Below are 26554 nucleotides of genomic sequence, written 5' to 3' on the forward strand. Positions count from 1 at the left end.
CTTTTTGTTGAAGGTTTTTGAGGTTCTTATGACATTGGAAACTTGAAACTCTCTTGTATGAGACTGTTATCAGCACGTGCCACATCAATACAGTGTCACAGATACTGACACCTCTCTTCCCAGTTAGGCATACCTGTGTGAAATTCAGCTGGCTCATCTTTTACAGTCATCTTGTTCTTTATTTCTTACCCTCCATGGAGCTTATTTCAATGCAAAATGAATTTAGAAAAACATACTTAACATTTAGGCTTTGCAGAAATAGTGTAAATATTGCTTTATTAATACTGCGATGAGTAAATAAATGTCATCAAACACCAGGTGAGAACAGTTTCTAGCAATCTGATCCTAAGGACTCACCTTTCATGTTTTCTTCTAGTCATCAGCTTTGTTTGAGCTTCAGACACATGAGTTGTCAGGTATGGAACATGAAAGGCAGAATTTCCCACTACATATCTGAGTTCATGAAGACTCCATATCTCATTTTCACAAGTCAGTAATGCCAGGAATCATTTGTCTTTTCTGAGAGAACTGTCAAGTGCACTGCAAAGTGTGGGATTCAAAGCAGTCCATTTGATAGGTTAATTTGTTGTGAGCTCAGCCAGGTATTGCCAAGCACTTTTTTGGGATACAGGAGTTGTCTAAATCTCTGTGCTTCATACTAACATGTTTGAGTTGTCAAACATGTCATGTGAACAGTATCTCTACTCTGTCAAAGATTCAGACTCACTTTGTTGTGCTGATGGGGCCTGAAATAGGTTGTTGGTTTAAGACTTTCATTTTTTTACCCATGGTCTCATGTCCCAGTGTCAATGTTCCTTTTCTAGACCCCAGTTTGGAGGAGATTACTGCACTGGAGAGAGGAAGCGCTATCGCATGTGTAACATCAGCCCCTGTCACAAGGACTTGCCAACCTTCCGTCAGATGCAGTGCAGTGAGTTTGATACAGTTCCCTACCAGAATGAATTCTACCACTGGGTTCCTGTTTATAACACAGGTATGAACTACACAATTTTTTAATGTCTTGTATAAAAAGTCAAAGTTACGCGCATATGAGAAATGTCTACGAGGGTGAGAAGTCACTGAATTATAAATTTTCTAATGAATTAGAGAGAAAAATCTGGTGTGCTCCTGTATGCTGGTGTGCCTTTTGTGTGAACAAAAAGGCAGTGGTTCTTCTCTACACTTAGGTGTTTTTTCAGAGCTCTGGTGATAATGGCTGTGATTGTAACTAGTTCAGTTCCTGAAAAGATATTGCACTAAGAAAAGCTGTTGAAGTCATGTCTGTGCTATTTGTTTAGAATAGATCTAATCCATCTTTTCCAGTGTCAACCACAGAACAAGAAGTAGAGTAGTGTGCTGTAGAGCTGCATCTTTGGGCCTGCAGGCATCGCTGCACCCAGTAACCAGGGCTCTTCTACTGCACATATGATTTTACTACTTCCAAACTCAGATCTGAATGGTAGCTGTGCTTGACATTACAGTGAAGAAGTAGTATCTGAACCGGTTCAGTATCATGCTGCCCTGTGTTGTAGAGGTAGAGTCAGTGACTCTGCTTTATAACTTGCTTTGGAACAGCTAGTTATTAAATACAAGGGCAATCATTGTTAGTATGTGGTTTGATTCTTGGGTTGTGCACAAATGTAAGATGTAGATTATCCAATAGAATCACAATATTTTTAGTGTCGAAAGTAATATCTGGAGACCATCCAGTCCAACCCCCCTGGCCAAGGCAGGGTCACCTGGAGCAGGTGACACAGGAACACATCCAGGTGGGTTTGAATGTCTCCAGAGAGGGAAAGTCCACCAACTCCTTGGGCAGCTGTTCCAGTGCTCTCCCATCCTCTATGTAAAAAATTTCTTCCATGTGTTGAGGTAGCATTTCCTGTGTTGTAGTTTATGGCCATTGCTCCTTGTCCTGTCACTGGGCACCACTGAAAGGAGTCTGGCACCATCCTCTTTATATTGGCTTTGAGATATTTATGTGCATTGGTGAGACCCATTCTCAGTCTGCTCTTCTCCAGACTGAACAGGCCCAACCCCCAGAGTCTGTCGTCACAACAGTTATGCTCCAGTCCTTTAATCATCTTTGTGGCCTCTGCTGGACCCTCTCCAGTAGCTCCTTGCTTTTCTTGTACTGAGGAACCCAGAACTGCCAAACTCTTTCCAATGGATCCCAGGAGCCCACGGGCCCTCCTGGCTGCCAGGGAACACTGGCTCATGGGCAACCTGTCACCCACCAAAACTCCCAGGTCCTTCTCAGCAGAGCTGCTCTCCAGCAGGTCAGACCCCAGTGTGTGCTTGGGGTTATTCCTCCCCAGCAGGACCCTACAATTGCCCTTTTTGAACCCCACTGAGTTTCTCCCTGCCCAGCTCTCCCCGTTATCAAGGTTCTGCTGAATGGCAGCACAGCCTCCAGGTGGATCAGCCACTCCCCACAGTTCCACAGCAGCAGCAAACTTGGTAGCAATGTGTTTTTTAATGAAAAAATAAGACAGAGAGGATAGGGAAGATCAGGATGAAACTTCCAGTTTCATTTGCCTGTAGTATTTTTCAGCATGTTAATTGCTTTTTCAGTTATTGGCAGTTCCGAATTGGTTTTCTAAATTTCAGCTTCTGTTTTCATTTCATGTAACAAATACACCATTGAAGATGAACCTAGAGCAGGCAGACTTCCAGTAAAATTTCTGATGAAAGAAAATATGGTTGATAGAGATTTTTTGGAAGAAATCCCAGTAAATCAATGACAAATGCTAACAGCATAATGTTTAGGCTAAAACAAGCTCAAAAAACATTTTCTGCAGTCGCCTGTCATTGAAATTAAGATTACAGACTTCTGTTACTCAGGGTGTGCTAGTGCAGGCTACAGCGTTCATTCTGTTTGTGTCCTTTCTGTGACACTGCAACAGAACAGCTAGTTCTGCATGTGCATTTCTTACAGAATGTCTGCTTCTGAAGGACACTGAGAATCATGAGTCAAATGCTTACTGCACACTGGAAGGCAGGGCTGTGCTCTGTCTGTGCTGTATTTCAAAATAGAACAGGTCAGAACTGTACAGACAAACCAGCTCTATTTAAAACGCTATGCTACTGAGCCTGGTACATTTCATCTGGAAAATCATTTCCAAAATCCTTCAGATATCAAGGAGATATTTTTTTCTGTGGCTTGAAAACTTCTTGACTGTTTTCACCCATTTTCTCAGCAGCCAGAATTTCAGCATAGATTTCCATGTCTTTCCCATTACCTTGGAGGCCCTTAATGTTTTCACATTCCACCAGCAACATTTTAAGCTTTTCCAAGCCCTGAATGTACATACATTTTTTATGTGGAGTGTCTAGCTGAGGAAATAGATTCTTGAGCCAGACATTCTGTGAAATTTTAGACATTTTCTGTTCCTTCATCCCACTGGAAAAAAAAAGCCAGTAGATTTTCTGGATGGTCACAATTCTCTCTCCTGGCTTTAATTTCATAGCTTGCATAAGGCAATTATAGCAAATGTCATGTACCTGAAGAGTTTTTTCTTGTGTGTAAATTGTAACTTATTGTGTAAATTCCAACTTCACAAGATAACAAAGACATTTTTGAATAGCTTGTGATTTAATAAAACAACCAGCTTTTACAAGCAGTCTCACAGAAAAGCAGTAAGCCACATCTTGCTGTTTCCTAGCCTGTTGTTTCAGTTGAGAATTTTCTGGTTCAAATGACTTTATGCCTGTTGGGGAACTTGCACAGTCCTGTTGTGGAATTGCTGTGGACCTCAGAAACCCATGTGCTCAAGCTGGAGCATCACAGTACCCCTGGGAATCTTAAAATGATGGAGACCTCCAAGTTCAAGGATGATAAACTATCCAGCAGCCTGAGCAGGATATTTTCTGAATTTTTCTCATGACCCAGGCCCCTATTTTGACACTTTGGGCAGACATAACCACTTCTCTTTCCATCAGACTGATCCCATGTTTATTTATTTCATACCATTTGACAAATTCCACTGATATGAGTCTGATAGCTTCTCAGGGTTTAGCTTTCATCTATAAGTCCTACATTAAATCATATAATTACCTTTATTTTCTGTATCAGTGCCAGGATCATTTAGTCAGTCATTAGTTCAGATAGAGGTTGTGTTAAAAATGTTTTAAATTTCATATTTCTACAAAAATATTTCTGTGTATCAAATAAGATGTGTTCTGATACAGTCACAAGGCCTGAGCTAACAGGATGAAATGTCCCTGTTTCAAAATTAAACTTGTTTTGGAGTTCCAGGCTTGGTTAAAGCAATAAGTAGCTTCACCTCAGCTTTTTTTCCCATTTTGTCTGTTTGTTAATTGTCTTTTCTAATTTTCTTTGTTTGGGATTTCCTCAATCAATTCTGAGTTCTCACAGAGATAAGGGGTTGAAGAGAAGAGGCTCACCTCTTTTCTTCCTGGTGAAGTTGGGAAAGATACTGAAGCCTTATCTTCTTCTGACAGACACGTTAATCACATCCTTCTTAGTCAGGTTAAGCTGGATCCCTCCTGCATGTGAACTCATGGGAATCAGCTGTAAGGTAAACAAATTTAAATTGGGAAGGAAATATGTTCCTTTCTACTTATCTTCATGTTGTTCTGTTTACACTTGGTAAATCTGAACTTTTTAATAATATAAAGTAGGGAAAAATATCACATGCCCAAATTTCAGGACTTTTACTCAACTTTGCTGATTTGCTTCCTCTTTCCGATTACAGATAAAGTCACTGGGCGCTTAAGGGAGCTCTGTGGGTTGGGATTCCATTTCATCTTCTATATGTTAGGGAATTGATAATTTCTCTGCTCAAATCAGCAGCAGGTATAAGATGTGGACACCACATAAAAAAACAAGTTGTAATTTCTTTGGGCTGCTGGGTGTTGGTAGCACTTCTGCTAAGATCTTATATCCAACTAGGAGCAAGGTGCTGGCAGAGGGATGCAGCCAGACTAAAGAAGGTTGACAGGAGAGCAACACGGAAGTCAGAAAGTCACTGAGAGAGACTTCTTACAAGGGTTAGTAGAGAGAGGGCATCAGGGAATGGCTTTAAACTGACAGAGGGCATGTTTAGATTAGATATAAGGAAGAAAAGTCTTTACAGTGAGGGTAGTGAGGCACTGGCACAAGTTGCTCAGAGAAGCTGTGGGTGCCCCATCCCTGGAAGTTTTCAACATCAGATTGGACACGACTTTGGGCACTGTGGTCTAGTGGAAGATGTCACTGCCCATGGCAGGGGGGTTGGATGATCCTTAAGACTTCTTCCAGTCCAAAACATTCTATGATTCTGTGATTTGAAAAACAGATTGAGCAAAGCAAGTTTTGCTCTAGGAAGGAAGACTAGGACCCCATCCCTGGAAGTTTTCAACATCAGATTGGACACGACTTTGGGCACTGTGGTCTAGTGGAAGATGTCACTGCCCATGGCAGGGGGGTTGGATGATCCTTAAGACTTCTTCCAGTCCAAAACATTCTATGATTCTGTGATTTGAAAAACAGATTGAGCAAAGCAAGTTTTGCTCTAGGAAGGAAGACTAGGAGTGAGTTAAATGCCAGCTACTCAGTGGAACATTTAAGGAGTGTTTAGCTTGTGTACCCCTGAGCTGGTAGAGATATGTGGTCATTACTGAGTGCTCACAGATTGGATCTCGTATTTCATGCATATGCTGGGTTGCAGGAATTTATGTATATTTTGGCCTAAAAGTTACAAGGATTACAGACTTTTTTTTCAATCTCATCATGATTTAATTGAATTTGCTGAAGTAACTGAAACTGAACCAGCTGCTTTAATGAGCTCCTTCTGAGCAACAAGTGCTCCTATTCATCTGAGTTAACTCTTTTTAGAATTTTGGGTCTGAAATAAGAAAAAAAGGCTGAGCTCAATGCAATTCTGCCATTTCAGGAAACATATTTTTTTCCCTTGTGTGTGAGTATGGTATCTGCTCTGTGTTTAAAGTATTAGGTAACTGTTCTATGAAAAAAGTATTAAATTATTGTTTTGGATGTCATTGGCTGATTCTGATGCAGTTTATTTACAACCCTATAAAAACAGAGCCAAGATCCCTGAGCTCAACCATAATAAATAATAATGATAGGTAGATAAAGAAATAATTTTAGATAGTGCATGCCCAATACAGTGCCAGTATAATTTCCTCAGTGGTAGCCTAACCAGCCTTTCTGTAGATGAAAAATAAAATAAATATCAGATATAATTGAGTTTTGGGTGAAGAAGTAAATACCCTATATTTTCCAGAGGGTCTTCATAAAATACATATAGAATGGAAAACAGTAAAAAATGTGTGGGTTTTGTTTAATTTTAGATCAGTTAACACAATCAGGAAAAACAGGAAAGCTTTCATACATAGAAAGCATTTGCAAGTATGAAAGTTTGTGTGGTTTTGTTTAAATTTTATTTTGACTTAGTTAGGGAGTTATTTTTCTTTAAAAACTGATTCTGAGTTATAGATTTACAGCATCATAGTTATGCCACGAGTATGTGAGCACTGTCTGCTTCTTCTTGTTTGGTGATTTCTGCAATGAAATTGCTGGTTTTGTCAACACACAGCTACGAAGAGGTACAGATACCAAACTTCTGTTTGACATATTTCATTAGAAACAATGCAAAAGCTGAAATGGCTTTCTGTAAAATCTATCTGAGCAGGTAACAGAGAACCTGGAATTGTAGGATTCTCCTTGTCATAAATATATTGTGCTTTGTATAGAAAAATGCTACCTTGAGAAAGTAGGCAAGGTGAAGCAAAATTTAGAGCGCTAAAGTGATCATTTTAATCACACTGCCATAAAAAGAATTCTGCAGACAGAATTAAAATCACTTGTATTATTTACCATGACAGCTCTTATCAAAGCACCTGGTGGGAGTTATGTCTGGCAGCTTTCACAGAGGGCCTGAGGGTTGGTGCGGATTACAAACTTTATGTTCTTGCCTGAAGATCTTTTTTAGCTCCACCTCCACTGATGCTCTTGAACACAGTTCACATCATCTGGAATTCCACCAGTTGTGTAATCATGGTCCATGCGTGTGCCCTGGGTCTCATCATTGTGGCACTTTGTGAAGGTATTTTTGTTTGAGAAGCCGGAAGTTCATATTGGTGACAGACCTGAGATGTCATTTTAGCTCTACTGACAAGAGGGGGGAAAAAAGCCTTCATTAAGGTTTTGAATTTCCTTTACTGTTCTATTTTTTTAAATTCGTTTTTGTTCCCAGTTCTTCAGTGTTTCTGTTTACACGAGTGAGATTCACAGTACCAAAGCTCAGGCTTTGCAGGATTCAGTTCTTAATCTGCAAGAACTTTGAGGGGAAGAGTTGCAGTCACCTTTGTGCACTGTGTAGTGTTGTGTGTATGTTGGTGCTACACAAACCTTTGTGCACTGTGTGGTGTTGTGTATGTTGGTAATGAGAGCAAATTTTCCTCCTTCAAAAGGATAAATCCTTTTGTTGGAAATTAATTAGTTTATTTGCATTATCAGAAGATTGCATTTCTCTCATACCAAAAATTTCTTCAAACACAGTCCTTTTTATGGCACAAACAAAGGCAGCAGAGGAGGAAATGATAAAAATAAATCCATCAACCAGGATGTGGAAGGCTTATAGTTATCCTGCATCCCTCTGAGACCAAGGGAGCAGCTTCTGTCAGCTCTGTCAGGCACAGGATAAAACTCACTCAGCATTAGCACCTCTGCAGCACAAAGTTCTAAAATTATTAAATAATGGTGCCTTGAAGTCACTACTGACTGGTGGGTTTAAGGCCCACTGCTTTTCTCAGCAAAGCATTTCAGGTTGCTGAGCATGAACAAGTTGCTTTAATGCTGGGTGGGACTGGGGTCTTTGAATAGGCCAAAATCTGAAGACAAGTCTTGTGTTGGTATCCTTCATTAATATGGTAGTGGATGATTTTTAATTCAGGCAGATAGTTCTGGTTCTGCTGCAGAGTTGTCAGAGAGTGTTACAAAGCCAGGGATTATGTCAGTCCTTGCTTTGACCCTAATTTCAGCTCTAACTCATCTTCCATGCACACAATTTATTTATCAGACTTGTGTCCTTTGTCTCTCTGATGTCTCAGTTTCAAGATTTCCTATTCACAAAGGCCTGTGTCTCTGAGGCAGGGAGGTTGGTGTTTGGCTCTTCTTACTCTGTAGATGTAATAGAGTAAGGCCCTGATCAGTCAAAGGAAATCTTGTTTCAGAGGCCACTTGTTGCTCTTGCTACAGCTTTTCTCTTCCCTGTTGCTTCTGTGGGACATCTGTCTGAAAACAGCCTGTCAGACTTGCAGTATTATCCCTATTTCATAAGTTGTCACACAGGAAAAAAAAGTTTGAAATTATTTATTAAGTGCCTACAGGTAGATGAAAATGATGAATGACACATAAGATCAGAAGCAGGTAGCTGACTGCTCTCTGAGAGAGGCTGACAGCAGTGATGGAAAGTTTAAATTACCTCTGAAATTACTCAGTAACCAGCTGATGGACAACTTTCTTGTCAGTCTCCTTGGTGATCCCACCCCTTCTCTAGTGACAGCTGGATTTGCTGGTTTCCCATCCCTTTCTCCATCACAGCTGATGCCTTCATTGCAGCCTCACTCACCAGTGACAGAGAGCACACAGGTGAGGGGACCTCCAACAGCTTCCCACAAATCCACAAGGGCTATTTATCAGGCCTGTGTCACCCTGGCTCTGCTCAATTCTTCTAATTCTGCCAGTTCTGGCAGATGGCAGGGAAAGTGAGCAAATGGCTCAGCAAAGACCCTGTGCACTGCACTTCAGTGTCCTGGGCATGTTGTCTGAGTGTTCTTGTCTTCCTTTCAGCAAACCCATGTGAGCTCCACTGCCGCCCAGTAGATGGCCATTTTTCAGAGAAGATGCTTGATGCAGTCACTGATGGCACTCCTTGCTTTGAAGGAAGGCACAGCCGAGATATCTGTATTAATGGCATGTGTAAGGTATTGGGTATGTTTGCATGTTTCTTTCTCTTCAATTTAATTTTATGGGAAAATGCTTAACCATTTTTTTGGTGGGATCACGGCCAAGTACTCAATTTTATCACATTTTTATAAAAAGTTTATAGTGAAAGCTCTTCATGTATACATAAGAGTAATTTCCACCCTTTTTAATGTCTGTTTGACTGACTGCTGATTACTTTTGGTGCCTTTTAAATCCTCTGTTTTTTCCCACTATTTTAAAACATCAGTTGAAGAAAAGCCATTTTTGATTAGAAGTTTTCACAAAGTGTAGCTTTAGAGTTGTAATTGGCGTCACCACTGTCTGTGGGGTTTTTTATGAAAATGTGGTTTAACTATACACGTTTAGCTGTTCTGAGCTGTCTTTTAATAGGACTTTGCAGTTGAGGGCAGTAAAAGTTATTTTAGTTTACAGCGTTGGATTGAATAATGTTATACAGTGAGATAATGGGCAAACACAGTGTATATGGCTCAATAATATTGTGCATTGAAGAATAAGTATAATGGTGTCTGCCTATTCTGTGTGTTGGTAGCAGATTTCCAGGATGATGTGTGTGTCTGTATGGCATTTGAAGGAGTGTCCTGTAAATTCTGTAGCCTCCACAATCTTAGCATTGCTTTTAGTCACTTTCTTATAAATAAAATGAGTGCTTTTCTTGTGGAGGATATATTTATATCTGTGGTTTATTTCTTCAGATTGAGGGTTTGTCCTGTACCTCCTTCAAGCCTAATAGCTTTTTTGCTTTTAGCATCTTTGGAACAAGAACATGACTTGTGGAAACTACATTAGCTTACCCAGTATGGGAGCTGTATGCCCCAAGCCACTTAATTGTATAAAAATGCAACTGGAAGGGACTTCAAGAAGTTGTCTGGTTCATCCTTTAAAAATTATATTACTTTTTTGATATTTTTCACATTCTTTTCTTAAAGACTTCCAGTGATGGAAAATTCACATTTTTAATAGATGATTGGTACACCCTCTTCTTAAATTTATTTTATTAGAATGGCAATGCATCAGAGACCAGTAATAAAAGATGTGTTTTAAGCTCCTTGCAATACTTTAATTTATGAAAGGTTACCGAGACCTTGATCAAGTTCACAGTGAACAGATCCTGCTTAACTTTGCTGAGAGCCAGGGTGGGACTTTGAACTATGATGTTTTTGAATGGTTCAAGCCCGAATGAATAAAATCTTTAGCATATTGAAACATATAGTAGCTATTGCATACCATAGCAGTGCTTTTGACCTTCACTTGGGAGTGACCAGTTACCAAAGTCAAAAAGGCTGTCCTTGTGAAACATTCATTTTCTGATTTCCAGCCGAGCTGGACTGGGGTCATTGTGATTAATTTTAGTTTCCATATGCTTTCAGTATTCAAACCTTGCCTGTGGCAGTTCAGATCTATACCTGTTTTAGACATAGCAAGACTCAGTTAATCCAAACTGGGAGATCAGAGGTGAAAGAGAAGCTAATCTACCTGCATTTTGTAGAGCTCAGATACACTTCAGCATTAGCAGTTCTGTGGGCCCAAAGTGTTTCTGAGAAATTCCCTCCAAGATGCTGTCAGTGTTGCACATGGTGACTGCTGCTTCACATCTTGTGGCAAACAGATTCATTTGGAGCCAAGATCACAGATGAACAATATAGCCATGCAAAATGAGACCAAATGATGAATAGGTAACCCAAAGAGCTCACAGTATTGAAGGATAGCATGCTTTCATCTGAAATAAGTACCCAGCACAACACCTGAGGAGAAGCTTTTTCCTGTATCTTCATCTAATTTGCTGGTGTTTGATTCCAGCTAGCTAAACACAATAGATACATTACAGGTCCTGGAGAATAAATCTGGAAACGGGTTTAGTATAATTAGTCTGGCACATAATTGTTGTAGTTTGATTGCAACATGTTGCTAATTATATGGAAAAGACATTCACAAGCGTTAAAGCACTATTCTGGTTTTCAGAATTGTATCTCACAAGGGCACTTCACATTTGTCCTGAGTATTAAAATAACACTTCACTTTGGTCTCAAATTGAGAAAAATATTAAATTAGTGAGATATTAGATCCACTATCTAAATTGCTCACATGTGATTGGCATGTAGAGTAGCTATTTTTTATCAAGTGAGTTCAGAATTTTCCTACTGGGTATGTCAAAACAAGATAGATAGATCCAAAAAATAATTTAATCTTCTAAATTAATCTGATTTTAGTCTGATTTTGCACTTTGTCATGAATTTGTTCAGAGCTATCAGAGAAACTGGTCTTTCTTTAACGGCTAAATCAGGATTGAGATACTTCATTTTAGCTACCTAAGATATACTGGATGCTTTCCTAGCTGGCCTGACAAAGCCACAATGTGCATCTTTAAGTGATAAGTAAGTACAGACAGACCACTGATTCACTTGGTCCTTTTAATTTATCCAGGATCTCCTAATTTTTTGGAAGTGCTGCCCGTGCATCAGTGCTGAAGGAAGGCTTACAGTGAGGTGTTGTTTGCATGGTATTCCTTTAGAACTTGTTGATTCAAAGACAAGTTAAAATTGTTAACTCATTTGAAGGTCTGGCCTATAAAGTAGCTGGGTTCTTTCTCAACACTGACCTTACACAGAAGAAAAGGTCTGTCAGGAGATCTGATAAGATCTGTCAATAACTTAATCTCAAATCATCAAGCTATACTACAACTAGTAGTATATTTTATTTTTTACTGTATACCTTAGCACTCATTTTTCAATTGTCATTTTGCCCCTTTTATTTGGGAGATCTTTAAAGCACATAGCCTATATTCCTGTGCTTAAATTATACATCAAAACTGTATTAATTCTCACAACTCTTAATTCTTACTAGGTGAGTCAGTTGTTCCCCCAGTGTTAATGAGTGAAGATACTGCCACCAGAGTATGGTTGTTTAGCACTGATAATAGGGATTTTTGATTAGGTACAAGCCATCATATCATCTAAAAGTGAAGGCTTACATGCTTTTTGCGCTGGAGTGTGCAGATGCTGAGGGTGGAGGATCTGGAAACATCTCTGATGTTTCTAACAGCCATTCATCTCCTGCACAGAATTTTGATAGGCCTAAGTGACCTTCAGTCATGCAAATCTGTGGTAATTCACAGTTGTGATTGTGAGAGACTGACATTGTACTGGAGAATTACACAGCTGTGTAGTAGGGAAGGAGCCATTTTTTTTCTCTTCCTGAAAAGCAGATTACACAGCTTGGATTTTTGGATGCAGTAACTTCACTGCTTCGCACTATGGTTCAGCTTTCTCCTCCCACTGCTAGTCCAACAGGACATTTGATTCAGACCCATATAGACAAATTACAAGATAAATTACTGACATCAGGACACATTTCTCTCCCTTCAAGGCAATGTCATGGCCAACATGAAGTAAACATGATTTCTTTATTTGAAGACTTCGTGGGGGAGACAAGAGGAGGGAAGACCTTAAAGTTCAGTACAGCATTCACATAATGGATATTCAAGCAGTGCCCTTCAAGGCCATACCCTTCAGTGACAGCAAGGACTTTTTGTACCTGCCCCCCACTGCCAATCTGACACAAAAGCCTCTCCCTCTGGAAATGGAAAAAGGCCAATATCTCTGGCTGTTTTCCCTTTAGTCACTGAGCAGCAGGAAATAAATTGTTTCTCCTTCCTGTAATTCAGCCGGGCAGTTCAGGTCATTGCATCTGCCTCTGGACTGTTTGCTGTGACCAGAAACAAAGCTGATCTGAGATGCATTAGACAGGGCTCTTGGTGAGTGGGACGATGGCAAAGGGCTGCAGGGAGGGATGCTAAGTTGTGATGCCTATGCCATGGCACACATTGGTTCCTGTAACACAGCATGGTTCCCAGGCAAAGGGTGCACAAGGACATATGTGTGTAAAAAAAAAATCAGAGCCTAACTGCTGCTGATATTCTTTCCTGCTTTATAACCTGCATTAGTCTTCAGAGGCCCTTCAGCAACTGCTTGTCATAAATTCATCATGGAGTCATAGCATAGTTCAGGTCGGAATGGACCTCAAATACCATCTAGTTCTGGGCTGCAAGTGCCCATTAATGGGTCATATTGATCTTCTGGAAAGTTTGAGGCATGTTTAGAAAATGCATCCACAAGAATAAGAATAGTGAGGAAAGCAAGTAAAAAGAAGAATGATGCATATTGAAATTATTCTAATGGATGGCAAAAATAATGTGGTATTCACTGGAGTAATAAAGGAAAACATGGTCTGGAAATTAAAGTTCATGGAAATTAAAGTATCTGGAGTAAATGAATGCTGTTTATTCTGAGACATGAGAATATTGCTTTGTGATGGTTTTTGATGGCTTTGTAAGATGAGGCCCTGCTGTTAGATGTGAAGGTCATGACAGCACCAGCAGCACCCTAGGGCTGAGGAATAAAGCAAAGGCTTTATTTACTATAGCGGAGTAAATTGTCTGCCCTGCCTCATTCTTGGGTATTCGAAAACCAAAGGAACATGTAGGAATGTTGCATATATAGGTAAGGCTCATGTCTGATCAGATACAAACTGTTTCGTGTATCAGAAGAACAGTGAAATGCAAACTTCTGCTGCTGTTATTGGAAGGGACAAAGGAATTCCCTTCACATCACAGTGATGCCATGTTTTGATGCTGCAGATCTGTCGGTAAAGGAAATGGTCAAGTGGGAAAGGTCTGAGCTGATGGAGTACAGCCCATGCAGAAGCACAGATTTGCCAGTCCCAAAGGCAGGGAAGGGATGATACTGTGTTGCTGCCATCTCAGTTAGAGCCAGGGCTGCAGCTGTTCTAATCAGAACTAATTAGTTAAATCCTTGGGGGTTTTTGCACCCCACAGTACTTGGAAGGGAAATATGCTCAGTGATGTTCATTTCAAAGTATCTGGTTGACAGTGTGAAATAGATAAATTAATTGTGTGCTGCCTCTCAAACAAGAATGCACAGTAAATAAAGAACAGAAACCTTTTCCAAAACATGAATTTTCTATCAGAAAATGATAATTTGGCAAAAATATACAATTTGAAGACAAGTAATTTTTAGAGAAGTTCAAAATACAAGCTCCCAGCAGTCATTAGTTATATTTTCTAATAGCAAAGCACAAAGTACAAGTGTTCCATCTTCAGACTTTCCCCACCTTTTCGTTCAAGGATATATGTGAATAGTATAGAAAATAAACTTTAAATTCTATGACTCTCCAGAGTGTCTTATTATTTCTTTGGTCTAATAATAAACCAGATAACTAAGACTTCCCTCTTTGCAGATGATTAACAGATGTATAATAGTACAGTAGATGTACTGTGGAATGCATCACTGAGAGAACAGCAACACTTCAGCCTCTCTAAATTACTAGGAAGTGTTAAAGATAAACTGGTGAAGAGACAGATCTGAACTCCTGGAAAGATAAAGAAACATCCTGTTTGTGTAGCAGTGGCATCTGTGTATTCTGAATAGTTGATTAAATCCATCCTTGGTCAAATAGCTACATACTTGGAGGCAAAAAGTTAGTCACCTTGCTAACATGTCATTATCTCTGTAACCTTCTGTACTGTTCATAAGTGTGGTCCTTGGTGCCAGGATCTGTGTGTGTGCAAGACATTACAAAACATTTCATTTTTTGAAAGTGGCCTTCGCTGAAAGGAGGGAGAAGCTAAGGCTGCTGCAGAACCTTTGACATGGCTGTGACTTCTCAGAGCTGGTGTGAAAGGTGCTGGGTATGAATTGGCAGTAAGTGATGGATGCATCTCTTTTCAGAATTTTCTTTTAAGTGATGCAGTTTGGCACCATCTGTAGCTTGAGGCCTTTCCTTGCTTCTGTTTCTCACAGTTTCTCTAATTGTTCATTAAATTCATTGGCACTTAGACAAATGTTCAGGTATTTCTTAAGCTGAAAATGATAGAAAAGCACTAGGGGATGCAAGAGCCTGTATACCTAGGTTAGTCTAATAGATGGATTTTCCTGTCAGAATCTTGCAGAAATATACAGTAGCTGATGTACTGAAGGTGAAATAAGATCAACATCAAAAGAGGTTGATATATCAGATTTTCATACATCAAGAGGGTGTTTGACAGGTTGACAGGTATAGCACCTGCACGCTTATTTTGAGAAAAATAAGCTGAGAAAACGTGTTTTGGGGTGACTTTATGATACTGTATCCACTATCTCAAACCAAGACAAAACCTTGACATACAACCAGGCTTCTGGCTACTTATCTGTATCACAGGCCTCCAGCTATCTTAGATGCTATTAACAAACACTAAGTGTTGGACTTCATGCTGTGTTCTCCAATCCTGCCTGTTTTTCAAGAGAGGCAGAAAAAAAAATCCCAAAACCAAATGCAAATTCTGTTGAAATTTAAAGACATTAAAGCACAGAATTTTCTCGTTGGGCAAGGAGTTTTTTTCCTGACTCAGAATGAATACATTTTAGTGTGACCTTCTTCTTATAGCAAGTATAAACTGGAAAATTAGTTTTTACTGGAACTTGACCCACTTGACCCATGCTCCATGCTGGCAAGCTGGAGAGTCACTGATGTAAAGCTTCATGCTTACTGAAGAGTTTCTCTTTGCCAGGGGGGTTGACTGTAGTAGAGGTTCTTTTCTGTGACATGGCCTCAAAAAGCTGGCAGAGATTTCAGTTCTGTTACTGCATTGCATTCCCAGGAACCTGTGGATGGCTCCATGACATAAGAAAGCAGACACAAGTCCTAGATATAGTGGCCAGTCCCAGATAATAAGGCCATTTGGATGGCACATTTGTGTCTCAAGTGACTGGTCACTACTGTATGTTTTGTGACATGGTGATGGTTAGTGTTTGTTGGTTTGTTTTTCACCTTGGTGTAATACACTATACAGGATATATACTACATCCCTGCTCAGAAGCACAGTGATAGATGAGCTCTGAGTAATTCATTGCGGAGGCTGCATTTATTCTGACACTATTTTTTCCTTTTAGGCTGTGGGCTGTGATTATGAGATAAATTCCAACGCAACAGAAGACCAGTGTGGAGTTTGCCTGGGAGATGGCTCTGCTTGTCGTACAGTGAAGATGATGTTTAATCAAAGCGAAGGATTTGGTAATTTGGATTCCTCCTTTAAATTCTTCCATTGCTGAAGTCATTTCTCTATGTAAAAATGATTGAAAGTGTTTCTTGTTGAAAACTGAGTGATCATCTGCAGGGGAAATTGTAAATGGGTGTTATCATGTGAATCAGTGTTATCATGATATCAGTGAATCATGCTTCTGCCAGAAAAAAATGGATGCTCTGTGCCTAGTCAGATCTGGTCATCATTTGATTTGCAATGCTGTGCTAATGGCCTGAGTAAAACTATTCTTTTCTCGCTGAAGTTGGAAAGGAGAAACAAATTCTTCAGTCCTTGTAGAGCTCTGCATACAGCAAAGGTTTCATTAATTTGTTCATGTCTGTTTTGGGAGCATATAGATTTAATTTTAATTAAAAAGGGAAGGATTAATAGCATCTGAGGGTTGCCAATTCACAGGTGTGCAGAAGCACCCACAATGAGGTTGCTCCAGGATTTAATGAGCCTAGTGTGTAGGGCTGTAAGACTGTTATTGAATCTTGAATCTCTAGATTCTTGTCAAATGAAACCACATAACCAGGAACATTCCATAATATCCATCCACAGAATTTTGAAACAAAAATTTATTATGTTGAGTGACAAGCTCAAAAGCTTGCTGTCAATTAACTTTCAAAATCAGATAATGTTTATTGGGAATCAGCAAGAGGCTCTGGGAAGTCAGGAAGTAATTTAGCTGGTGGGGAGGGCCAGGGAGAAGGCAGAAGATGATAAACTGAATGAATGGTAACTTCCCTTACCAGACAGTTGCAATGCATTTAAAATAAGGTTTATGAGGAGCAGCACGTGATTCAGACAACATAACTATGCAAAATCTTGAAAGGATATAATGTTTTTGTGTTGCAATAAAATACAAATTGTCTTATAGTTTTTATGCTTTGTGTTTTGAACAAATGTTATTGTAATTAAATAGAAAAAAAACCCCAAAAACAACCAACCCAATCCTACTGTAAAAGGACATCAATATTGCAAAGCCAAGCTGCCAGGATGTGACATAATTAAGATTTTCCATGCTCTTAATTTGTCCTGATTGTAAGTATGCCTTCTAATCAAGCTTTTAGTTACATAATCACACACTGCGTTTGTTACATGTCTCCTCTTCACTGAATGAATAGAACATTTGGGAGAATCATTAGATTTGGTTACTTACAATAGACCTAAACCACTGATTTCCTGAATAATAGAAGTGAGCTTCCAGATTTTCTTACTTCACTGTCTTAGAAAAAACTGATTCACTTAGAAAAAAAAGTTTCAATTTCCACAGTCAGTCACAGAGACTTGCAGAAGGTAGCATTCAGAAAATGCTTCTTAAACATCAGTCACTGGAAATCCATATATTTGGTTATATATTATCAATCTAATTAGGAAAGACCTGAAGCAGACAGATTCTGTTTTGCACCACAAGCAGCATAAGATATTTTAACCAATATTTATTACACCACAAAAGAGCTGCAAAGAAAATCCGATGTTAAAGACTCTTGGGCACTTATTTACAGCAGCAGGTTGTTGTACAGCACATAAATAGTTCTGGTGGCAGAAGAACATTGATACTGAAGATTGCTTAGCATGCCCAGTGTGGTTTATCTCACACATGTAAGTGAGTAATCAAAGGTGAAAAGCTCATTTCACAAGAAAGGTGGACAGGATGTGACTCTCAGAATTTAATTCATGACCTCAGAAAGGTGTGATGAGAACTGGGGAAGTCATGTTCCAGTCTTAAAGTAAACCAGCACAAAATGCAGCTCACACTCCCAGTGTACCAGCTTGTAACAATGTCATGCATCTAATTTCTAGAGCTCAGCTAGGGGCAATAACAAGAAAGCTACCTGTGTTCGTGCTCAAGTATCTATGTGAACTTCCTATTTTTACAATTTAATAGCAACAACAATAGCAGCTTCCTGTAAGGTGAGAAGCACAGAGTCTGGTGTCACATATTGCCTGTGATGTGAACAAAATTCTGTAATAGATGCTTTGGGTCATTCTTAACACACAAACCAAAAATCCCTAAACAAATAACTATCCATGAAGAGCCCTTGAACTTTGTTATGAAGACTGGTAGTTTACAAAATGTGCTGAATTTATAGTAGTAATTTAAAGCATTTGAATAACATTATTTTATTCTTGTTGTTGTAGGGCAAAGAGTCACAGAGAATTTAAATGCCTTAAGAGAAGGTACATGGAATTCCATGTACACCTGTACATTGTGTACAGATGAAAATGTTCTTTGCAAATTGAAAAAACCTTTCCCACAACAGGCTGTTAACTTGCAGGAACTCCCTGGCATTTCTCCAGATACAGTATGCCAGAGCCCTTGGGCATGGTTATGGAAATGTTAATGCTCGTGTGTGGAATAGATTTCCCCTGGCACAGCTCTGAAAGTCATTCCACCTCCACATCCCTTCTAAATGCCACTGGCATTGCCTAAACGCTATTCCCCAACTGATGCTAGAAACCCTGACTTGGAAAGTCACACTATTAACAAACTGAATTGCAAGCTCTGTGACAGCATATTTGTGTATTTTTTCAAGCAAAGCTCTTGTTTTAATCATCTTACAAATAAGTAAAATGCAGTGACATTTCTGTTGTTCACCTCCATTAATTCTTCTTGTCTCTTAGGATATGTTGATATTGGGCTAATTCCAAAAGGTGCAAGGGGAATCAAAGTCATGGAAGTTACAGAATCAGGAAATTTCCTTGCTATGCGAAGCAAAGACCCAGAAAAATACTACTTGAATGGAGGCTTTATCATCCAGTGGAATGGTGAATACAAAGTGGCAGGCACAATATTTCAGTATGACAGAACAGGGGATCTAGAAAATCTGACTGCTCCAGGACCCACCAATGAATCAATATGGATTCAGGTAAAGAGGAAATCAGGAGCAGAATCTGCTAACTTGCATGGCAGCAGAATGTGCTGGGGCCCTGGAGGTGGGGCTGGGAAAATATGTATATTGGTATATAAAGCACTATTAATATGCTGTCTTGAAAAAAAAAAAACAGTTGAACTGTTTTGGAGAGAAATAAGCACTTTGCTTTTGAGGGTTGTTCATCCTGCCTAAGAACTCAAATCCCGCATAGCACTCCAATATTTGTTAAAGGCTGATATAATCCTGTGCTGCCACTAGGACAGGGATCTTGTTGCCTCTAGTTGGTCAATCCTTTGCCCAAACTTTCTTGGACCAGCTCATGGCTGTGAACCAGATCCAGATGAAAAATAAGTTGTCACAAAAAGGGAGCTGATGTGAGGCTGTGAACAGTGAGAGCTAGGGACTGCTGACGGCAGTAACAGCTTACACAGAGCCAGAAAAGCATACAGCAGTATATAGATGGGTTACTAGCATGTGGTAAGTGAAACCAACCCATTTAACATCCACAGAGCCTGACTTTGTTTCTTTCGTGTTGCTTTATGGATTCTGACTTATACATAACCAGTTTCTGTCAGTTCTGAGAAAATAATTTAGAATTGGCCTGTTGATCTTTGGAAGTATCTCTCATGGCTTGCTTGCATGTGTGTCCACCATGCAATCAAAATAAGTATTAGGTGTGTGAGGGGAGACCACTTTCACACTTTGAATGTCTGGTGAGAAGAAAAAACTAATGAGTGCTCAGACTTCAATTTTAGTACAATTGGGAAGAAGAGTAAAAGTTTGTGGCTGAAGTATTTTTTTCCCTTAAAGATGTTTACTTTCTCCCTCTCAGGTAAGTTTCTCAGTACCTCTTCTCAGCTGGAAATTTTTCTTCTTAATTCAGAAACAATGAAAAATAATATTAAAGCAGTGTCTGAATAGCATCTGTAATTTTCTGACCCAAAGGTTGTTTTGTAACAGCTATTTCAGCAGGTAGTAAAATTATAACTAATAATGGGGATAGGCAATAGCTCTTAATCAGCAGCATAGGGATGCTTTGGATGGACTTCTTATTATCTTTTTTTATAGTCAGTAGAATACCAATTATGGTGACCCATTTATTCCCACCTGTATTTGCAGAAATGCATGGTAAACAGCTGTGTCTTTGAAAAATTCATGTATGCCACTGTCGACAAAGAAGTGGAAATTTTGCAAGTCTGCTTCTCTGAACTGGTAGCAGACTTTATGGGCAGCTTTAATTATTCTGGTTTCACACTTTGAAAGCTCTTGACCAGTAGATTATTAATTAAACCACTAATAAACACCACTCTCTCCAGCTGCTTTTTCAAGAAACTAACCCTGGAATCGAGTATGAATACACTGTACGCAAAGAAGAGAGTAATGAGAATGAGATTGGAGAGCCAGAGTATTTTTGGCAATATGGAGAGTGGACAGCCTGCAGTGTTACCTGTGGAAGAGGTAATTCCTCACTTCCCTTTTCTCTTACTGTTTTCCTTCATTACAGATGTAGTGCTCAAAAAGGTAATGTTCTTTCATCTGCATTTGGTGTGAAATCAGATCACATGGTTACAAAAATAATGTGAGGAATACTTGTTTACTTCAGGTGGGGCAGAGCCCTGGAACAGGCTGCCCAGAGAGGCTGTGGAGTCTCCTCCTCTGGAGATATTAAAAATCTGCCTGGTTGTGATCCTGTGCAGCTTGCTGCAGGAGACCCTGCTTTAGTGGGGGGTGGGACTACATGGTCTCCAGAGGTCCCTTCCAACCCCAGCCATTCTGTGATTCTGTGAATAATGTATTTTGACTTCTAAATAAAAATTTTTAAAATTGCCTACGTCAATATATTTCTAAAACACCTGCCCTGAAATTCTCAGCTTCTGTGAACCAAAATAAGAAGGTACAGTTTTCTTTACATCATAATTTTTTGTCAGTGCTGTTCACCATAGCCTTTCTTTCCAGCAGTACAAATTTATGACCTACTATTTTTCCCTATTAAAAGTTTTCTATATAATAACTACAAAAAATATTCTTCATTTCTCTCCTACCTTGACAAGTAGTAACTCTTTTTTTGTCCATTGTTCAATAGTTACTTAACTGCAATTAGTCTTGAGAACTTCCATGTCTTTGCCAGTTTGGCAATAGCTTGGGTACCACTGCAGTTATACTGTAGTTCTGTGCAGCACATTAAACCAGACAAGCAGAATGGTGATTGTGAAGTAGGATTTAACAACAGGTCTGAAAGTTGTGGCTTCTGGTAACTCACACAAAATACTACCAGGAGAGCTTCCTCTGAAGTAGCTAACATCAATGAGATATTAGTATTTGTAGTAAACCAACAATAAGGATGAAGAGACCAAATCTTTACATTAGTAATTTTTTTTATCCATCTATTGTGGGAATAATTTTGAAAATATGATGAAAATGTTGTATATGAAAGGAAGTCTGAACTGGGGGTAAGGAATTGTAGCCTTCTGTCTGAATTAGCTCTTGATTTTCACAGGACAGTAAAAGAATTCTGGAGATACAACCATAACATTGTTCTTTGACCGTTCTGTGCAGTGTGAAAACTGTACAGAAGAGTAGAAGATCTGTCTTACAACCAGACCTATAATATGAGAAAGACCTTTCCTAATACTAGAGTATTGTTAGTGGTTTCTGGTAATTACTGCTTTTGTAGCTGCTTTGTGGAGGAAAAGAAAAAGGACAAACAAGTGTTGTAACACACCCAGTTGTGATTCTAAAGTAGTGATGATTGCAGGAGTAACATTTGTAAATCTCTTCTGTCAGGGAAGACACTAAAACAATGCATTTTCAGTGGTTTGGACAAAAGGCATTTTATGACCTAAATTTATAAGATTAAAAGAAGAACTTCTAGAAGCCTAGTGTAAAATATCCCATCTCAATAACATCCACATATAATTTAAAAAGTATTTATATATATATATATATATATATATATGTATATAATCAACATATTATGGAGATGTGTGTTCATTCATATATATGGATGCTTGATTAGATAGATGCTGTGATTTGTTTTCTGGTTTTTTCTTTTTTTGAGAAGAGTCTCTCAGCACAAAACTTGATGTGGTTTCTGGTGGAGAGACACCCACCATTTTCTTTAAATAGGTGCGCAAAACAAGTGGTTTTGCTTAACTGTGTTCTCTAAGTTTTATTTCTGATACCTGCGTAGTTCTGAGTCATATTTAATGTAAAAATTGTTGTGATAGAAAGGGGAGAGGAGGGCAATGTGTTAGTAGACTGTTTGTTACGCTGTTTTGAGGTTCTTTTTACATTAGCTGCAGTTTTCCCAGAACTCTTTCTCACTAGGTAAATTGTAGCCCTGTGTACTCTCTTCTACCTAGTTAACCGTGATGTGGCTTTGATTTCTGCCATATGAGTTATTTAGATAGATAACTGTGGCATGTGAAGTTTTTTCAGTTCTTATCTACTAATTGACTTCCTCTGTTACCTGCATTTTTTCTCTTAGTAAATGTTTTTTGAGCTTACTGCCTTTGTATAAGTAGAAATCACGTGTTTCAGACAAGACTACGGATTTGGTGGCATCAGTTGGAGGGGGAATCAAGAGGTGCATCCCAGTTCATGAAGGGCACAGACACCTCACCAGTTCTCTGCATTCCTTCATGGACAGAAGAAAAGAAATTAATAAACCTGTAGTTCTCTTTCCTCTGAGATACAGATGTTTAGAGAAGTAACTGGACAGGTCTAAAGAAGGATGTAGTTTCCTGATGCGGTGATGCAGTTAGGGTATTGTCGCTCACTCCCTGCTCATTAAAACAGAGAAATCTTGGCACAGAGCTCCAGTGCATCACTTGGAGTGGGGAAATCTGATATGCCAATCTGCCTGCAGCTCTCTGCAGTTGCACATTGTATTTGGTTGTGCTCTGGGCCTTGGGGACGTGGACCAGCATCACTGTTCATAGGACCACTAAGGCTGGAAAACACCTGCAAGATCAGGGAGTCCCGAGCCTTGACCAAACACAACCTCATCAACCAAACCATGGCCCCAAGTGCCATATCCAGTTGTTTCTGGAACACTCCCAGGGATGGTGACTGCATCACTTCCCTGGGCACCCTATTCCAATAGGGTTTGACTACCTTTCCAGTGAAGAAATTCTCCCTGATGTCCAACTGACTTCCACAAAACTTCCTTCTGACTTCCACAAAACTTCCTTCTGGCTGTGAACAATGCGATTGATTTCATGGGAATGTTCACTCTGTTTAGATTCAGAACTTATTGCTGTTGGCAGTAACACACTTGTACCAAATCCCTGGCATTTGAAGTGTTCTGAGGAGTTTATAAGATCAAAGTGCACTGAAGTAGAGAAGATCATCTTCTGCTATGTGTGTGCTGCAGGACAAGTCTTATTGAAGATAAGCCTACAGAGAGATAAATAAGAAAAGCTGTATTTATTTAGCCTAACGTAAGTAGTAAATAGCTTATAAGGATTATTGCAATTACCATTTTGTAAACAATAAACCAATATTTTTAGGATAAAAAGGAGGACCAAGAAAGATGAACTGCTGAACTAACTTTGACGGCCATAGCCAGTGGGACAAATTGATCCTTACCTAGACTTCTGCTCTCTTGGCAAACCTGGACCTGCCAAAGATCCAGCAGAGGTCCTTTCATCACCACTGGCCAAAAACACAGCAATAAATTCAAGGGTACTTCAGCCTTTGATAGACACAGAAATCAGGACAATACAAACAAAAGCTTTCTGGAGCCAAGAAAGAAAATTTGCATTAGGGAATAAGAAATTGCGCTGCAGACAGAGAAATGGACTGATGCAGGAAATCTTCATCAGTCCTAAGAGAAAAAAAAAAGTGATTTTAGCCCTATGGTGCAACCCCTTATTCATGGGAAATGTACCTGGAAAAAGTCCCAGTGATGAATAAAACTTTATAGGTTGAAGCTGTCTCTTCCCAGAATGAACCCAGGGCAGCTCCCTGGGCATATTTTCCCCCAGATTCTTGGCCAAGGTTGGACCATGCCCTGATGCGTATCCTTCTCCAGCTCCACTGCAGTGGAAAAACAGAATATTCAAATGTTCTTATTGCTTCTTTCATTTCCTTCGTGTGTGCCCACCTATTGTAGTGTCAAAGGTGGCTCTGGCCAGTCTGCTGTAACACCACTGAACAGGAAAACATACTCTGAAAAATCAGTGTTTTCTGTGGCAAGTATACCTAATGCTTTATGCAGGGAAAAGGAGAACACGCTGCAATACCAGATATTAATTTGCAATGTAGAAAATAGATAAGAAGTTACATTGCAATCCAATTCATGGCAAACAAGCGCCAAAGGGGATAATTTGTAGTAATAGTTATAACCCTTTCTCTGTCCTCAGTTGAAGGACAGGTTGAATCTCTTCCTGCCATTGCTTTATGCTGAAAGGAATTGCTTTGCAGTCAGAATGTGTGCACACTGGTGTCCTGCAAATTGCTGCGCCCTCTGGACAAGAGCTGTCCCACCAGAGCCTGCTCTCAAGACAGCAGGTAGAGCCTGTAAGCTTTTTTACATACAGATTAATTTAAATGTGTCACTGAGGTTCTTTTCTAGACCAACTGCCTATTATTCCTTCTTTAAATAATCGCAGAATGGGTTGTATTGGAATTGCAAGTGTAAATACTTCCTCCTTGTCTAAAGGCTTTGGTCTTGTTTCTTAGAACCAGCTTTGAGTGGCATTAAATGTAACAAAAGCATAGCACAGCACAGCTGCAACTGAGGGAGAATATTAGCCAATATCAAAACTTTGTTTCTCCACAGATAGTATTGGTACTTGGCAGATTTTCAGAGCTCTGCTAAAGGACTTAACTCTTAAGATTCTTTTGGGGGTTAACTGTTATGTGCCCTCTAAATCCTTTACAACTTTTATAAAGGTCGCTCTGCAAAATTATTTCCAAGTGTTCCTAAGCTTGCAGTGTTGGTTTTAGAACACAAAGGTCACTGTTTGCGTTGACTGTTGTGTGTCTGAGTTTTGTAGCACTGCAAATGTAAAGATTGGCACTTGTATTCTGTGCATAACTTGTGCATGCACAAAATATAATTTGCTCATTCAAATACAAAGTGAACGTCTTGCAGATTAAGTGCACAGCTCAGACAATTATATGTTCAAATGAGCTCTAAAGTCAAATTTGCATGTTTCTCATACACTTTTTATATACTTGCTTATGATCCTTCATTTTTGTTGTTTATAGCCCAAACTGAGGGCTCTATGGCAAAAAGATTTCTAATCTCTCTTTCAAAAGCCTTTCACACCCAGATGACTTTGAACTGGTACCTTTCTTTGCAAACCAAGTGAGAAATCAAGGCATCTGTGGGTCAGCCTCACATCTAGAGTCCTGCATTAGGGCTGCAGTGTCACAGTGAAAAAGAAGGAATCTCTGAGCAGATTTAGTGAAACGAAGATTATTCTCTGATCTGATTATTATCTTTCTTGGTTTCTCCTATCTTTCCCAGAAATACTTGTAAGGTTTTTTTCACTGAGCTGAGATAGTACACATCAGGTGAACTAATCAGCATTGAGTTCAGAAAGAAATAAAAGTGGTGAAGGGAGGAAAACAGCTACCTCTCAAAGCCCTTTAGAAAAAAATGTTTTGGTTTCAAATTTTACTGAGGTTTCAGTATATTTAGAATTTTTAATCTGTGGCTTAGATAGGATATCACCTTCTTAATTGTATAGTTGTAAATACTTGCTGGGGCAGGGTCAGTAGTGACTAGTTGTCTTCTTCTGCAGTGTTTTCTACTTCAACTTGCTCAAACTGATAAAACCATTTCATTATGTCATAGCATGTAAACCTACATCTGTGTGTGTGTGTTGCTGTATGCAACACATATAGGATTCTTTCCAGCTTTGGAGCTGAACTGCCAGAGATTTTGAAACTACGGTGGGAGTTCACATAACTTTCATAAAGAGGTTGTTTGTTAGAATAAACTAGTTCATTGATGTCAGCTGGTCCTTTTGTGAGAATGTACAGCATCAAAGCAAAACTTTTGCAAAGGTTTATAGGGGCTTTAAAGTGAATTGCAGCAGATGAAATGACACTAAAAATTTAACAAAGCAAAAGATTTCTTGTTGTTTGTGTTTGGAACAGCAACATATCATGGTTTTGAAAGTAACAGAAACATTTCTGCCAACTGATTTGTTTACAGCTAGCAGAAAGGTTGCAGAGTTTTCTAGTCATATTTATACCAGGGCATAATAGAGAGCACTGCTCCCTGGGACGTCTGTGCTGAGACAAAAGGCTTTCTCCTGTTTGAAGTCACCTATGAATAAGAGATCACCATGTCCAGGCTTACTGCAGTCTTGCAGCTGCACCACGGACCCATGGACCCTTGAATGCTTCAGTCCCTTAATCTTCCCTTACAGGTGATACTAATCACTGTTCTAGAAGATCAGCCTTCATATCATACTGGAGCAGAGTCAGTCATCAAATCTTGTGCTGTAGTCAGTAATTGTTTTATATGTCTGAGTCAGAAGCCTGAAAGTAATCAAAAAGTGAAAGCGTTTCCTCACATACATAACACATGTTCTCAGGTGTTAAAAAATAGGGATGTATGTTTCCATTGGTTTCTGTGAAATGACCCAAATGGGCATGCAAAAGTCT

At 39.3% G+C, this 26554-nt stretch overlaps 1 protein-coding gene across 1 annotated transcript in view; it reads left to right on the plus strand.

Annotated features, from left to right (window-relative positions):
- The window catches only part of ADAMTS12 (ADAM metallopeptidase with thrombospondin type 1 motif 12), a 144731-nt gene that overhangs the window by 88622 nt on the left and 29555 nt on the right, over positions 1–26554 (plus strand). Inside the window, exons 13-17 of the mRNA XM_031063069.1 lie at positions 825–994; positions 8819–8952; positions 15919–16039; positions 18678–18922; positions 20245–20386. Coding sequence (XP_030918929.1) covers positions 825–994; positions 8819–8952; positions 15919–16039; positions 18678–18922; positions 20245–20386 — 812 coding nt within the window. The remainder of the gene's footprint in view (positions 1–824; positions 995–8818; positions 8953–15918; positions 16040–18677; positions 18923–20244; positions 20387–26554) is intronic.

The sequence above is a fragment of the Geospiza fortis genome, unplaced genomic scaffold (genome assembly GCF_000277835.1).
Source record: "Geospiza fortis unplaced genomic scaffold, GeoFor_1.0 scaffold174, whole genome shotgun sequence".
In the NCBI taxonomy this organism is placed as follows: Eukaryota; Metazoa; Chordata; class Aves; order Passeriformes; family Thraupidae; genus Geospiza; species Geospiza fortis.